Source organism: Zootermopsis nevadensis, unplaced genomic scaffold (genome assembly GCF_977971745.1).
Source record: "Zootermopsis nevadensis isolate Lab colony 2312 unplaced genomic scaffold, Znev_1.0 Znev_ptg000021l, whole genome shotgun sequence".
Lineage (NCBI taxonomy): Eukaryota > Metazoa > Arthropoda > Insecta > Blattodea > Termopsidae > Zootermopsis > Zootermopsis nevadensis.
The window spans coordinates 6,220,089-6,237,607 of NW_028259153.1; the positions used below are offsets into that span (position 1 = coordinate 6,220,089).

Here is a 17,519-nt window from a genome sequence, read left to right on the forward strand (position 1 = left end):
ATGCCTGTCCGATACAACTTTATATCAAAGATGTCTTCAGACTCCCTCATTGAGTGAACGAAGTGGCAGATCGAGTTCCACCGATCTTTTTCCTACTTTGTGGTGCATGTGGTAAAATCTTGTAGCAAATCTTAAGATTTCCTTTATCCTTGGAATTGTCTTAAGACGTGATTTGATTTTAGAAAACATCTAAATAACAAGCAGTCCTCCTCTTTACCTGTAACGGAAAATGAATGCTAGAACAAATAATGTGATATGTGATACATATAAAATTAGTTAATGGCTCTGTAAATTGTCTCAAGTCTGGGATCATATAATTCTACGCGGCAGATGGGAAGGCGTTCTGGTTTAAAGACGCCATTTCCAGGGCAGCAGCTGTTAATGCCCTTATATTTTTCAAGGTTCCTGTAAAATAGCGTGTCCCTTCACAACACGAGATTTCTTCTAGGAATTAATGCCTGCGTTCGGATGTCGTAATGGTATCCGTTTTTACAACAACTTATAAAGGGGCATCCCGAAGTACACAACTTTGCAAAACCCATTTCAAATTTGCTACTGCTTATTGGTAAATATTCACAGAAATTATAATACATTCCTTGCAATTAATGCATGGCATTCGTGTGTGAAATATTGTGATTTTCTGCCTTTTACTCTAATTACTAAAGAACATAGAAATATGAAATGTTGGTCGATACTCGAAACAAATATAAAATTATGCAATAATACAATCTAGTGTAATATATAATCATCACATTCGTCAGTCATCAAATCATAATTAATAATATACCATAATTTTCATCAAAACATCAGCTAATAATATCCAGAATAATTAAACAATCATGTAAAAAAATTATCAGATTATCACTTAATAATCATCATTGTAATTTAAAAAATCAAATAGTTCATACTATAACTGATACATGGCAGCACGACCTATTAGGCTGAAAATAACGATGGACAGACAGACAGACATATTATATTATTTTACCTATTACAAACTAATGTACCTGGTGTAATATTCCAAGATTCAAAAGATTCTCTTTTGGCACAGACTTCCGAGTTTCTTGCCAACAGTGAGAGACTACGTAGTACTATTGTAGACCATGCCTGTTTGTTTGTTTTGTGTTCTTATCCATTCAAAATCTTGTAAAACTAAAGTATTCAAGGAAATAAAGTGTTTTATAACTGAATAATGGAGATACCAAAATTCTTATTTGGTATGTAAGATCAATATATATATATATATATATATATATATATATTCTCCTGAAATAAATTATGTGGTTTCAACGTTCGTCGGCTTACATTCGACGGGAACATTGCCTATTTATACGGATTGGTGTGCTGTTAATTAACAGGTTGTTTTGCAGAATAACCTCCATTAGCTCTGTTGTTGACGACCGTGTCACATTTTCATTTCGGAGGAATCTTCCATTTTGGGCCCAACAAAAATCATCATAATCACTGCATCAGATTACGAAGAGTTGTTAATAGGGTCATATTTTACCGCGTGTCAGACCATCGATAAAGCGGGAAGTGAATGCACGAAGAATAGCGTGTTGCAGATAAGCCAATAATGAAATTAAATTACATTTGAACAGAGTTAATTTACAAATACAAGTTAGTGTGAGACTAATCGCCATTTTGACACCTGGTTTTATAGTGATAGGGCAGTTTACAACAGCGGCAATGCTTTGAATTTTACTCAAGAGCATCCTTTTTATGTTATGAATAAATAAAATTACAAGTTCCTTAAAATGTTACGCTAGCTTACACCTGGACACGTGATATTTCTTCAAACACTTTAGATAACTAAAAAAATGTCAGAATTGAAAATTGTTGACGTTTCATGTCGTGTAAAAATTTACAGAAAGTTCGTCGTGAGTGTTTCGTAAAGTAGACTGTTATGTGTCCGTCATTGACCAAAACTGAATTCGCCAGACATTTATAACAGCAAATTTAATTTTAAAAAATACCATCTCCTCAAACGCGGTCCTTTTATGAAATAGTTTCATGAAAAACATAAAATTATGGGTCGGACTGCTTACTAAGAACAAGTTTCGATGTAAATTCCTGAACAACAAATCCGTTCCTGTTATAACGAATGTGATCACATGTAAACGAGCGTTTTTGTAGTGTGAACTGAAGCCCTCGCTGACATTTCGGAAGTCTGCAAGGGCAGAACCCCCGGAAGTCTGAATCAGGTGAGCCGGTCTCCGGTCCAGGACACGTCCTCCCAAAAAAATTTCAAGGTTGAAATCACCGAATACAGACGATGAACGTCAAACACCATTCTGTCGCTCTAAGGTCACAATTAAATGCTGGCATGACGAGGAAATTACTGCCTCATCACAATAGCGAATCCATTGCGGCTGATTTCAGCGCTGCCTGAGAAATAAACCCAGTGATTATCAGATTTAAAATGACCATAATTCCTCCAGTGCGTCGTCGGTCGGGTCGCTCGACAAAACAAAATCCTCATCGGCTTTTCTGCTCGTTTTGGTGATCATGTGGTCCATAGTGCAGTGAGGCCTCTCTCTCTTCTGCCCCGCGGTGTTGGAACCAAGCCATACGGGCCATGCCTTCAACTTATTGACACCAGGTCGGAAAAGGAGTGAGTCGCCTTTCGCCCTGGCTCGATACTGATCCCCTCCGCTGTCCAACATCAGTTGCAGTGTCCAAGCTAACTAGAGACGTGGACGTGGACGCCAATATTTCGTCGCGGTCTTGAGGAATTAACCTGCACTATTAACTCCTAGCTCATTAAGCTGCTTCTCAGATTATCCGAGGCACCTCAGTAAACCCCTTCCTCTCGTTTGTTATCTGGGGTTTTCACCCAATCTTCAAGTGAGTTACTCAGCTTAACAGCGTGGACCACGTGAAGGTGAGAGTCAGAGTTGAAGTTATTGGCCAGTGTATTTCTCTGACCCGTGTCTGGCATTAAACGGAGACATTATTATACGAGGTGCAATCGGAAGGTTTCCAGACTGTGTCAATAGAGGGCGAACCGGATGTAGTACGAGCTTCTGCCGCTAGGTGGTGCGGCCTACATTCATAGTGAATCAGTGTGCCAGCCGGCATCATCGAATTAGCATTTGTTTCTTAGTTACGGGCGTTTCGGTAGTGCATTACACCGACCTTCCTGCGATTTCGGAATGGCGGATTTTCATGAACAAATCAAATTTTGCCAATGACTCGCCAAAACGGTTACGGAAACCTATGAAATGCTAAAGCAAGTATTTGGGGAGTCCGCAATGGGTCGTGCACAAACTTTTGTGTGGCATTCACCACTGTCGATGATGACGAGCTTTCTGGACGACCATCTTCGAGCACAACGCCCGAAAATGTTACGAAGATTCGGCAGGTCATTCACGAAGATCGACGTCGTACCATCAACGTCTTGTGCGACATTGTTGGGATAGGCTAAGGGACCTGTCAGCTGATTCTAAAGGAAGAACTCCACATGCGACGCATCATGACAACGCCAGCGCACACCGCCCTCAAAGTTCGCCAGTTTTTGGCCTCAAACACCATGGCCGTCATCCCGCACCCTCCATATTCGCCGTGTGACTTCTTCCTCTTCCCAAAGATGAAAATTCCACTAAAGGGAAGGAGATTTGAGACGATAGAAGAGATTCAGGCAGAATCGCAGATGGTGCTTGACAGGCTGACAAAGAAAGATTTCCAGGGATGCTTGCAGGCTTGGCAGCGGCGCTGGGATCGTTGTGTTCACTCCCAGGGGAACTGCTTCGAGGGTGATGGACGAATTTAAGACAATCAATGGATTGTACATAAAGTTAAGCCACGACCACTTCCCTCCATATCCTTTACAACTGATTCATTTAATCTTCCTGCCATTCGACAACATTCTTCTTCGATTCAAGCCCTAGGGTCGTTGAGGACCTTGGATTTCAGTGCATTTTCCCTTCATTCTTAGTGGTCCTTAGCCCCGTTATACCAATTTCTTTTTCCCATGATTTTCGAATCATCTTCAGCCTCATCTCTACATCTCTTCTTCCTTTATGTCCACGTCATCTGTCAGAGGTTTTATAAATTTCACAACATATTACATCCTCTATCTCCTTTAGAGTTTTTTTCCAGGTTTCTCCATCTTTTATGGGACCACGGATTTTTCTAATCTTCCTTCTTTCAAATATTCTAAGGGCCTTAATTTCTTCTGAAGTCACTGTCCAAGAACACTAGGGTTTCGATTGTCTAAATTCGATATTAATCTGCAGTCTTTTAACACAATGGACTCGGGCGGGAATAAATGATGTGTTGTGTTAACCACGTCTTGTTTAATGACACTTTCTAGTGCTGTATTGTCCAGGTACAATGCAGTTATAAGGCGTAAAGTCTTCTTTGAGGCCCGGCTTATGATCTGTTAAGCTAATTCTGTATTTGATTCTACCTCGGAAACATACTCTGAGTTCCCCGTTTGATTACAGCTGTTACATTTTTCTATTACTCTGTATGTATTATTATTATTAAGTGTTCTGTCTTACGACAGGTCCATTGCTCTGCCCAAAAATAGCTCTCCAGTTGTCCCTATTCTCGGCTTCTCGCTTTAATTCCTGGAACGTCATCTTCTTTCCTTGTTTAAGGTCGTCGGTTAGCTGTATCAATCTTCTTCCCAGTCCTCGCTTTCCTTCAACCTCGCCTTCGATGATATCACTCATTAATCCATTCCTTCTCATAATATGTCCCAGCCAGTTAGCTTTCCTTCGTGTAATCGCCTGCAGAATGTTTCTTTGCTCGTTGACTCTCCTCAATACTTCTTCGTTGGTCACTCGATCCGTCCACCTGATCTTCTCTATTCTTCTCCAACACCACATTTCGAAACTCTCCAGGTATTTCTGTTCCTTCTTCCTGAGTGTCCAAGTCTCTGCTCCATACGTAACACTTCACTAGTTTCTTCTTCATCTCCAAGCCCAACTTGCTAGTGAGAAGTATCCTCTTCTTGACGAAAGCTGCCTTGGCCATGGATATCCTTGCTTTTACTTCCTTGGTGCATAGGGCGTCCGTCGTGATTATGCTTCCCAAGAACTTGAAATGCTCCACATTCTCCATCTGTTGGTTTCCAATTACAACGTTCAATGGTTCTGCTCTCGGTGCTATCCTCATTACCTTTGATTTTTCAATGTTGATTTCCATTCCATACTCTCTACCTGTCTCCACTAACTTGTCCATCATGTTCTGTAATTCCTCCTCTTCCTTCGCCAATACTACTAAGTCGTCTGCATACTATACAGTCTTTATCACTCTTCCTCCAATTTTGAAGTCTCCTGTTCCCTCCAGAGCTTCCTTGGCAAGCCATTCCCCATACAGGTTAAAAAGAATTGGTGATAAGCAGCATCCCTGTCTTACACCTCTACCAATCTCAACGCTGTTGGTGTCTCCTGAATCCAGTCTCACTTTGACTTTTTGCTGCATGTACAGGTTTTTGATTTGTCTTCTGTCTCTCCAATCAATTCCAATTCTCTGTAGGATCCTCATTAATTTCTTCCATTTTACTCAATCGAAAGCCTTCTTCCAATCGATGAAGCAGGCACATACTTCTTCCTTGACATCGAGAACGCTCTCTGAAATTATTCTCATAACTCCGATGGCATCTCTGGTTCCTCTTCCTCTCCTGAATCCAAATTGGTCGTTTCCCATCACTTCCTCTCACATTAATATAATTTATCAGTCAATATTAGTTTAATTCAAATACTAATTTGCTCTTGTAAGTGCCATAAAATTCAGAGTGCAAGTTTTATTCAGCATTGCATGGTATTTGGATAAATATGTTAAGCTGTGAAATTGTTAAATTCTGTGTAAACATCTTGTCTTTATCTATAAGCAGTTACAGTCCACAGAAAGCAGTATTCCTAGTAGCAACCAAATAAGAGCTAGTACAAATGCTTATGTATAAAATAAGGTTTTTTCCCTCATTTCGAATGTATGACAAAATGTTTACATCATCAGCAATACAAAGCACTGAATCTTTTCAGACTGCATAGTGTCACTATCAATTGTGTAAGCAGACAATCTATTCTTCAGTGCGTACTTGCTGTATGACAAAGTAGCATTCTGTTGCTGGAAGTGGTTCGAATGTAATACAGGAAGATGTAAGAAGGGTCACATCAGAGTAAGTGACAAAAGTTTTGTTTAATTTTGTAAAACATGAGTGAACATGGGAAGAAAAGAGATCTACAGCAACACATGTATCTAAATCATCAAAACAGATTATAATTCGAGGATGACGAACCTCAACAAACAAACCAACAACCTTGAAGAAGTAGGCCAGAATAAACAATAAATAGGAACAAACTGCATTTAGATTTAAAACTACAAAATTAATATTTTACTTTCTGTGTATCTGTGTTTTTACGAGGGAAGTAATCTTGCGTCTTTCTTGTTATCACACCTGTACCCAGTAATGGGCAAAAACAAATACAATATATGCATAATGACAAAGTCTTGACTTGAAAGTAAACTGTTCAACAGCATGGCCCCTGACAACTGCAATACGACCAATCTTTTCAATGGGCAGAACTTGTACCTCACTTGTGATAACAAGATTTCTGCCTTTCACAACAACCGTGAAATCAGCAACAACACAAGTACTGCATCATGGTCTCCTACAAAACAACACTCCACATAAATCTACTTGAACAGACGTACTCCTGTTATGAAAGAACGAAGCATTGCCTGTAGGAGAGGCTCACAATTTAGGAAACGAGAGACAATGAGGATGTAACTAAGTTTAACATGCACATACCTCCCCTGCTCGTGAATGCTTCAGGCATATTTGCCGCTAGATACTGCACGTGTTGATTTGACTGCTGAACATCAAGGCATCGAAGCTCCAAATCAATTGCCTTTTTACGGGCTTTACTTTCTGTAAACATTTTCTAAAGGAACAAAACTATTATTACTGGTACATCACACCTCAGCTAATACTGTTATGGCAATAAAATTATAATTATCATAAATTAATATACACTGAATTTTGGTGGAGAATCCTCCTGGAAGACCCAGGAAAAGGTAAGAGGATGGAACTGTCTGACTTTTACTTTATTTAATGACAGTGGTTTAACTGCAAAGATTATTTAGTGTACTGAATAAAATTGGAATATAATAGCAAATGATATCCTTTTTTTAGGTACTGTATTGGCATTCACCCAGAGACACTGAGGAAAATTCAGTCAAATTTAACCAACCTTCTTCCTCAGGATAATATTAAAATAATCTCAATGAAATGAATGAATTGAAGTGGATCAGGATCATGTCCAATGACAGGTTTTGGCATTACAGGTGTTCAACCTTCAAATTGTGTTACCAGATAGTTAATCCTCCAGCAAATAACATGTGTTGACATATAACTCAGCATGGTATATATTGCATTACTAACATCTGTTTAAATCTACCATGGCACATAAACTCTCTCTCACATATAAGACACTGCTGCACTCTGTCCTGAACCATTCCAATTAGCTCATACTTTTTCATTCTCCCTAAGAATATTAGGTGAAGCCCACAAACTGTGACATACTAAACGCCTACAAGAAACAGTTCACATTTTCTTTCTAAAACATAGGAAAACACATGCCTTAAAATCTAGGATCTCTGGAAGACCAGAAACAGGTTTTGTGGATTCCCTGTCCAACCGATGCTGCAGCTCCTGACTCTGCTGGACCAGTTCATGGAACTTGGCAATGGTAATTTCTCGGTCTGCCAGTGTTTCTAAAGCTGCTTCCTTTTCTCGCTGTGTCTGGAATATATAATTGTGTGATTCTCTTAAACACAGGCAGTAGCATCAATATTTTCAGAATATTTTATTTTCTGTAACTTTTATCATTTATTACTTGGTCTTAAAATGTCAATCTACAAATTTTTTCAAGTGCGAAACAAAACTGAATATGATTTCTGCATAAACATACACATAATTTTACAACAATACATGTGCTGAGAAATACTGAACTATATTTCAGTGTAAAACCATGTAGAAAAGACTAAGAAACACTGCAGTAACTCGCCCATAAATTTCTTCTCATTTGTCATGGACAAAATTAGCAAGATCCACTTTCAGTTCTCGGCTACCTTCTTGGAGCTGTTGATTCATGTCTTGCAAGGCCTCTAAATCTGCTACGGCTTCTTCCAAATCCTTCACACGTTCTTCAAGGGTAAGTTTGGAGTCTGCCAATTGTTGAACCATTTCCTCTGCCCCCCAGAGCTGCATCAACCTAAGTTAGACCTGTTCTCTAAATATCTTTCCTATGCTTATGAAATATAATCCCTTAATTTAAGGAAATAACACAAATTACAGTGCTTGAAAATGAAGTATCCATAATTTAGGATATTACACAATGAGGAAATATGTGACTTAAACAGCAAACAAGACACACTAGCAGCACCTTAGTAAGAGTGCACCTGAACTGCGTACCTGCTCCTGCAAATCAGAAATTTGGTTATCCATTTCTTCTACTCTTGAGCTCAGTTTCTCTTTAGTGCGAGCAAGCTCGGCAATCTCAGACTTCCTTAGATCCAGATCCTTCTGCAGTTTTTGAAACTCGTGCTTCTCGTGAGCAGACAGGTCCCGCATTCTGTAACAACATACATGCAAAGGAATAATTAGTAACTGCTGGGATACCAATTTGTCTCTGAAACTGAATATTATGAGCATAAAGACATCAAGTGGTGCATCACTTGGTGCAGGTCAGAACTGATGTATTATCCAGAAAGTGTCACAATTGTTTCAATGTTATAAAACGTTAATTAGAGCTAGAATGAAACGAGGAGATCAGAGAGTAAAAGCGTGTTACACAATAACAGTGTGACATTGTAAGATTATTTTCACGAAGAACTGTCTTGTGTTGTGATGCTAAGATTAGTGTGGGTTTGATAATATAGTTAATTAACAACAAATACTTTTGTTTGCTCAGACAGCTCAGTCAATAAAGGGATTAGCTATGGGCTGGTGAGAGGTGACTACACAATGCATGACCTACACTTAAATTCCTTTCACAAACTATTAATTATTTATTTCATAATAAATAATAAATCTGCACTGGACTGAGAATGCATCCTACAATCACGCCGACGGAAAAACACAAGAGCACCGCAACACCTAAGCCATTTTCTCATACGCAGGGACGGCAACGTCTGAAAAACAGCGAACACATCCCGCCACCGCCGGAGCACGAGGGATATTCAATGATCGTTATATGCGCACCCTGACGAACATTCCTGTCATCTACCGACATCAGCTATGAAGTAGATGTCCGTCCGCGCACACTCCACTCCACTGCCGAACGAAATGCTACCTGAAATATCACTCCACAGATTGTAAACTCATAAGTAGCAACGAGGGTGCTGGGTAGTATTTCCGTGACTGCCAGACTACAGACATATGAAGGCCAAAAAGCTCCTACCAACTTCACCTATAAGAAACCAACTACCAAACATATACATAACCTAAAAATCTTCGAATAATTTATGAAAGCAACACCGCGAAAGGACAGCTAGGTTCGGAAACTACAGAAAATAAAATTTGCAAGAAGCACTATGAAACAAATAACCCACATTTCGCCACTAGATCGCCTACATCCTGGCGCACATTTACCACATAGCCCATCAGTCACCGGATTGTACTGCACGAGCATCTATAACACACCGAGTGACTACGTCTTCATCACCGAACAGATTGTCGGTGGGCGCTAGCAATTACATGCCTACAAGTTATCCCCAACATCTGTGTAAACACCTCAAGTCGACCCACCGCACTTGCTAAATGAGTGAAACTGCAGAGCCCCCCTATCTGCTGCGGAACAAATGCAGAATGACTGACGTTTTGAAGTTCTTCCTGTGGCATTAGCTTGAACTGAGAATATGAAATGGAATGAAGCTGATAAAAGGCAAAACCATATTCTTTCCAGGAAGAGGAATCACATCTTTGGTGACAAGCTGCGGCCAAAGCCGAGAGTACCTGCAACTTACAGCCTTTCACACATGACAAACTCTCTGATTCCAAGATGTTGGTCACCACACTATGAAGCATTAACACCCAGCAGTCTGTGTCAGCACCCACTTCAAAACGCAAAAATGCAGAAGATGATTAATGTTTCCTTCGAACGATATCTTGGAATCTGGAGCAGGGTTTTCCTGTCCGAGTCCTAACTTGAGCTGCAAATCGTGTTGCATGCGAAGATGCAAATGCAGGGCTTTCATTTGTATTTCGATGATGTGGCTTTTTAAGCTTTGAAATTGTTTCCGAACATATCAACTGCATGGCTTTTATAAGCAAAGTGAACAGATGGTTTTTAGTTCGACTTCCTGAAAAACACAATTCTTTTATCTACTTCTTCCCAATTCCTTTCTGTTTCAGGGGTGTGAAATAGCCATTTCTCGCACCGATGCATTTCCACTGATTAACATGAAAGTGCTGGCAGATCATTCCAGGAATCCGACAAACTCAAGTCCACGTCGTTAATTCTTGAAAGGAACTTTGATTTGTATTGATTCTTAATTCAAGGGTCTCTGTCACATGTAGTTTACACGTGCTAACAAACATACTCTGTACATTTCTCATGAAAAAGTGTACATTCAGATTCCAGTTTATGTTTTGTTTTTTTACAAAGACATTGCAAAAATTGTTTTTGTTCAATTTATCCTAGTTTCATTTAAATATAAGCAATGCAAAGCAGTCAGTGTTGGAAAAATGTACTCGCTACTTAACACTTAGCTAGAACCGGGGCCGCCTTCGACATTGCAATGTGCACAGCGATGGCTTAGGCGCCCTGGAAGTAGAAATGCAACGCAAAAATACAAGACTGACAAGAATAAATAAAGAAGACGTCGTTCAATACGTAGAGTGGAGAATGAGAATCCGTCCCCACACATCGATCACATCTTGGGTGAACAGACCAAAGCAAAGGCTTGAAGAGGCGGGCAGAATTTCTTGTGTGTACAAGAACAGAGCGGGGTTGAGCCCTTTTATTACACGTTCATGCCTGGCTTCATGCACGTATCTGGACGCCGTTTAAAATGGAGAGTGCAATAAACTAAAAAGTAATGAATGATTCTTCTCCCGGCCATGTTTGAATTTCTGTTCGTTGTTGATGTACGTCACATGCTTGAAGCAACTTTTTTGGTTCACTGTTGAGTTCTGATGTGACTGACCATGAGTGCTTTAAGTAATCACACTAATGCGTGTTAATTAATTGTAATGTTTTTACTGCTCAATTTGTTCGACCAGATTTATGTGGCAAAACAAAAGTGCAAAAGAAATCAAGCACAAATATTCCGCCTGGAAAAGTTTTCTCCTTGCTACCACTATATCCAAAGACTGGACATGAGACTAAGAAAACCTCTTATTTAAGGTTTAACAGGGTTCATATCCTGTGAGTAAAGCAAACTAAGCATGATGCTACCCACTCATCTCCATCTAGTTTCAATGTTAACAATAAATGCAGCTTTAAGGCATGGTACTTTGGCACAGGGGCAACTTTACCAAACAATTTTTGTTACCATTATCATTCAACTGTCATAAGTCTAATACCACATGGCAACTTAATGAGTGCACTTGTCAGAGAGACATAAACAGTGCAAATAGCAAAGCCTGATGGATGTTGATTGAATTTACAGCATCGCCCACCTACTTGTCCGATTTGCGATTTCTTACCTCACTAAAGTATCTCGCAGTCTGATATTCTGCAGTTAAAGTTGTTTCATTTGTTGACACTCTGGATTCAGCAGTTCTTCAATCCTTTCTCGTGTTGCTTCTAGTTCCAATGGCTCTGCCTGCGAGAAAGTTTACAGTCACATTAACAACACATAAATAAACCTACGTAGTTTAATTCAGGATGTCATAGAATTATGTCCAACTTATTGTACCTTTCAAATACCACACACACTACAATTCAGAAGTTTTCAATTAAAAGAGGGACTGTTTTACATATCAAATACACAAAATATCTAAATGCATAAACAACTTTCTGAGTGTCATAATTTGTGAAAACCTTCAACTGAGATGTTCAATCACGTTTATAATTATTGGAACACGCACGAAAATGAACCATTTTCAGTAAATTGCATATTTAGTTACTGCATCTAATAAAGCTTCTAGCAGACAAATCAGGATTGAGTAGAAATTATGCCCAGGCAGTGGACTCATCACTGCTGTATACACACCTGCGTGGTGGTGATATTGGAGGTGGGTAAGACGAGTGGTGGCCGTTAATTAATTAAACTATGCTTCTAATAATATGATTATATATTTTATACGAATAATTCAAATGATTCTAAACAATAATTACTGATTATCCCAATATACACATATAAACCCTACAACCATAATATAATATATGACTAACCTGTACTTAACCTATGACTTACTCAACCAGAACCAGTTCCTAAACTGATACTCTGTAACAATTTCCAGCAGTATTTTACTAGCTCTGATTGACTTTAATAACTTTTAGTGACGTTTCAGTGAACAGAATTACAGACAATACTCACATACGATGACCACAGTGCACAGCATGCATGTTAGTGTTGGCTTTCCTGCTGCTCGTCTTGAAGAATACCGTTTGAAATTCGCCTTCTTTTATGCTCATAAAAGTAGTACAACTGGCAGTGTGAAATCCGAATATTGTCCTCCGATTGGTGGATGGTTTGAATGACTTACACTTTCGCCGGTGATTACCTCATGTTTAATTAAGCATAGTATGTGACAGTGCGTGATTTCGTAGGTCAATCTTGCGTCAGTGCTATCTATCTATCTTAACACCACAATGTCCGTCCTGTTGGTTGTCATGCTGAATTACCCAGTATACGATTCATACAAGAAGTCAAAGTCATATTGCCGAAATTTAAGGTGTGGGACCATGTGGGTCTCCAAATACAACAAACAATTCCCCCATTCAACTGATGCATTTCTTGTAAAGAACATGTAAAAGGTAGTCCAGTAATATAAATTTGTTCTACTTGCCTAAGTCACATATTTTATAAAGACCAAGTGCAATTTGCTGAAGGGAAGCCTTTACTAAGTCCTGCAGAGTTTCCATCACTTTTGCTGCATGGAGACAGCATTGCTGTGGCATAGCCGTAACATCATGTGAGAAGCCAAGTCGAGTTACTGACCCTTCCTGTGGAATGCGAAGCCGAATCTGCTTCCGCTGCTGCTGTATCACATCCACAGAAGTAACCGGGTACTGGCTTAGAGAACCCATGTCTTCGGATTCCTGACCAGCAACACAAATCCAAGACAGACTGCACCTTCACAAGAAATGTAATGTTAACACCTTCAACACGTGTCAAAAGCATAAGGCAGATTCATAGTTTCAGCTGAAAATTTCCTGTGGCAAATGGCATAGTTTCTCAACTCTTTTCACAATACTGACTCTCATATTGTTTTAACTTGAGAGACTGCGTAATATCAGATGAGATGGTAAGAAATACTTTTGCTGGATGGAAAGGGGGGGAAGTATGCAATGTCTTACACACTCATTTGGAAGCGTTTCTTACACACTATGACACAAATGTGTGTCAGTCCTTAATGAAATATCCTGCATCTCATGTATATGAATATATAAATAGTATTATAGCCTCACATAATAATTTACATTGGAAAAAGTAGCACTAATTCTTGATTACTTCAAATTAATAGTTTAAAACAAGTGAAAGATGTTGAAATCTGTTGCAGTATTAATCTTTTCTGGAAAATGCTGCCTAACATTTGTATGAACCAAATAGTCCAGAGGTACAGTAGTTATTTTCGTGAAAGTTTCACTCTAAAACTTGGACATGTCTTCTATTCTGGTGCATCTCATAGTCTGCAAAGTATAGCAACTTATCCATTTCCCATGATCTACAACTTTTCTGGTGAGTTAACAGCACTGCGTAACAATGAGTTTCGCTGTATTCATTCACAGGAGGGAACAATACCTGTATTAAGGTCTTGATCACAGCAGCACCTGTCGCATGCTGATGACAAGGCCCTTCCACTATCTCCCAGGAGATAGGTTTGGTTCATTTTAGTCTCAGTACTGGATAAACAGTGTTGAAATAGGCAACACAGAGTTCCAAAGCCTCAGCTGTGACATTTTCATCAAGCTGTCAACAAAATAATGAATAAATTAACATTAAAATATTCCAAGTTACACAATGGTATACATTATTATTAGTTTAGCACAAAAATACTAATCATAAGTTACTTTAGTTTTGTCATATGTGTCATCAGACTTCAGTGTAACCTGTAACTACTGAACAATTGATTTAAAAGAATTTGTTACCTAATTAATTTTCACTATCTTCATGGATACTTTTACCATGGTCTAGAAGTTAGCTTTATTACTCACAGGGTTCTGGGTTTTCTTCCATTTGTAAACACTAACCTCAAAAATAACCAACAATCCTCCAACTACCCCAACAGATAAAATTCTTTAATCAGCAATCTTATATTTTTCAATCCTGTCAGTAGTTGAATACCATAAAATAAGTACCTGGTCCTTCCTCAGGAGCTCAACAAACGTGTCAACAGCTTTCTCCTGTACTGCCATTTCAGGATACGCTGCCCCAACTTTCAGGAGTGTGTCTGGTGAACACGAATTCAGTCCATACAGGAACTGATGTAATGTGGCCTAGAATACACACGTAACACAGAGGACATACTTCAAAGGACTGAATTATATCATTATCATCATCACTGTTGAATTGTATTGATAAATGCGTGTTTATGTAATTTATATAAAAACACTGAAATGAACACTACATCTATGTCATAATGAACTGCTTAAATGATAAAACAGTATCCTTACAAATACCTTGCACATCTCTTATATAACATTTTTACATGACTGGATGCTCATAATAAGAGAATATGATTTGGATAACACAAAGGAGAATATACAAGATAAAGCATTAAGCCTGGCAACATCATTCACAGGAGCTGCCAACATCACCACTGCCATGAAAACTTTAAATCACGCAAGGAAATAATTAATTGTCATGATGAATAGAGTAAATCCATCTTTTATTTAGTTTAATATTTTTCATGTTGGTTGTCATTTCATTAACCATTGCACAATATATTGGATACATTAATATAATTTATCAGTCAATATTAGTTTAATTCAAATACTAATTTGCTCTTGTAAGTGCCATAAAATTCAGAGTGCAAGTTTTATTCAGCATTGCATGGTATTTGGATAAATATGTTAAGCTGTGAAGTTGTTAAATTCTGTGTAAACATCTTGTCTTTATCTATAAGCAGTTACAGTCCACAGAGAGCAGTATTCCTAGTAGCAACCAAATAAGAGCTAGTACAAATGCTTATGTATAAAATAAGGTTTTTTCCCTCATTTAGAATGTATGACAAAATGTTTACATCATCAGCAATACAAAGCACTGAATCTTTTCAGACTGCATAGTCTCACTATCAATTGTGTGAGCAGACAATCTATTCTTTAGTGCGTACTTGCTGTATGACAAAGTAGCATTCTGTTGCTGGAAGTGGTTCGAATGTAAAACAGGAAGATGTAAGAAGGGTCACATCAGAGTAGGTGACAAAAGTTTTGTTTAATTTTGTAAAACATGAGTGAACATGGGAAGAAAAGAGATCTACAGCAACACAAGTATCTAAATCATCAAAACAGATTATAATTCGAGGATGACGAACCTCAACAAACAAACCAACAACCTTGAAGAAGTAGGCCAGAATAAACAATAAATAGGATCAAACTGCATTTAGATTTAAAACTACAAAATTAATATTTTATTTTCTGTGTATCTGTGTTTTTACGAGCGAAGTAATCTTGTGTCTTTCTTGTTATCACACCTGTACCCAGTAATGGGCAAAAACAAATACAAAAACGCATAATGACAAAGTTTTGACTTGAAAGTAAACTGTTCAACAGCATGGCCCCTGACAACTGCAATACGACCAATCTTTTCAATGGGCAGAACTTGTCCCTCACTTGTGATAACAAGATTTCTGCCTTTCACAACAACCGTGAAATCAGCAACAACACAAGTACTGCATCATCATCTCCTACAAAACAACACTCCACATAAATCTACTTGAACAGACGTACTCCTGTTATGAAAGAACGAAGCATTGCCTGTACGAGAGGCTCACAATTTAGGAAACGAGAGACAATGAGGTTGTAACTAAGTGTAACATGCACATACCTCTTCTGCTCGTGAATGCTTCTGGCATATTTGCCACTAGATACTGCTCCTCAGATTGTAATCACATAAGCAGCAACGGGGTTTGAAGAGTAATTCCGTGACTGCCATTAGTAACATCTTCCCTCTTATTAATATCAGGAACTAAAGTCAAATGAAGTTATTCTTAAAGCTCTCCTGCCATCTACCGACATCAGCGCAGAAGTACATGTCTCCGTCCGCGCACACTCCACTGCAACCATCGAACGAAATGCTGCCTGAAATACCACTCCACAGATTGTAAACTCATAAGTAGCAACGGGGTTGCTGAAGAGAAATTCCGTGACTGCCATTAGTGACATCTTCCCTCTTATTAACGTCAGGAACTACAGACATATGAAGGCCAAAAAGCTCCTACCAACTTCATCTATAAGAAACCAGCTAACAAACATATTCATAACCTAAAAATCTTCGAATAATTTATGAAAGCGACGCCGCGAGAGGACGGCTAGGATCGAAAACTACAGCACAATTAAATTAGCACGAAGCACTATGAAACAAATAACCCACATTTCGCCACTAGATCGCGTACATCCTGGCACACATTCCCATCTTTATCACAGCCTCCATTGTGAACATTTTCCTTTCATTTTCATGTTCCAAGCCTTTTTTGGGATTTGTCTATTATTCATTCTTAATAAATCATTGCCCATACCATCTAATTCCGTTCTTTTGTTAGTTTCTCTTGCATGGCATTTGACTTAGATTATCTTTCATTTTTCATTTTCTATCCTATCTCTTTTAGTTTTTCAGTCTATTCTTCATAAAAATCTTATCTCTACTGCCATTAATATAATAGTTCAAGAGTTTACTATTTAACAAAAGAATTATAATCCTTAAATGCCAATTAATTTGGATTGAAACTCTTTAATTTTCATATTTGCACTTTGTGGATATTTTAAATTTATAAAGTATTTCCATAAAATATTTTTTATCTAAGTGTCAGACTGTATCTAGTCGTCCAAACACCAAACTAACACAATGCGAATACCAGTAGCACCTTCTGCAGCCAGAGTCAGTTTCTATTTTACTATAATAATCCATGGCGAAACAGCCCTCTGAGAGCCAAAGCCGACTAGCTTGATTACTGGCTTCACGTTTACATGCCTAAGCAGAGGTGAACGATCATCCTACCAGATACAGGGTGTCTGTGGAAATGTTTTGCTCCTGATTTTGCCAAGAAGAAAGAGATAAGAGACTTTGCTGCTCCGAGCATGTTTAAGGGAATTAGATGATGGAATTTGTTGTTAATGTGAACTGTCTAGTGACTTACATAAATGTTCAAGAAGCATACTTACTACATACGTGCT

General features: G+C 38.5%; 1 protein-coding gene across 15 annotated transcripts; it reads right to left on the minus strand.

The window, feature by feature from the left end:
• Window positions 1-1,269: 1,269 nt before the first annotated feature.
• On the minus strand, window positions 1,270-16,334 carry LOC147873117 (uncharacterized). Of its 15 annotated transcripts, none has more exons than XM_087352351.1 (8): window positions 16,174-16,329; window positions 14,487-14,624; window positions 13,930-14,097; window positions 13,126-13,226; window positions 11,666-11,784; window positions 8,429-8,588; window positions 8,022-8,228; window positions 1,270-7,756 (listed from the first exon to the last, which is right to left on the minus strand). In XM_087352351.1, exon 8 carries the CDS (start codon window positions 5,191-5,193, stop codon window positions 4,714-4,716), a length of 480 nt encoding a protein of 159 aa, XP_087208477.1. In that variant the 5' UTR covers window positions 5,194-7,756; window positions 8,022-8,228; window positions 8,429-8,588; window positions 11,666-11,784; window positions 13,126-13,226; window positions 13,930-14,097; window positions 14,487-14,624; window positions 16,174-16,329; the 3' UTR covers window positions 1,270-4,713. The 15 variants fall into 15 exon arrangements, 12 of the variants coding, with proteins under 12 accessions (XP_087208477.1, XP_087208476.1, XP_087208474.1 ...); XM_087352350.1 differs by having other exon boundaries at window positions 8,086-8,228; window positions 13,126-13,260; XM_087352348.1 differs by having other exon boundaries at window positions 13,126-13,260.
• Between the last annotated feature and the right edge of the window lie 1,185 nt (window positions 16,335-17,519).

Bases quoted from the DNA above. Each gene is read 5' to 3' on its own strand.
- LOC147873117 (XM_087352355.1), bottom strand. From the start codon at position 5,193: ATGATGGACAAGTTAGTGGAGACAGGTAGAGAGTATGGAATGGAAATC.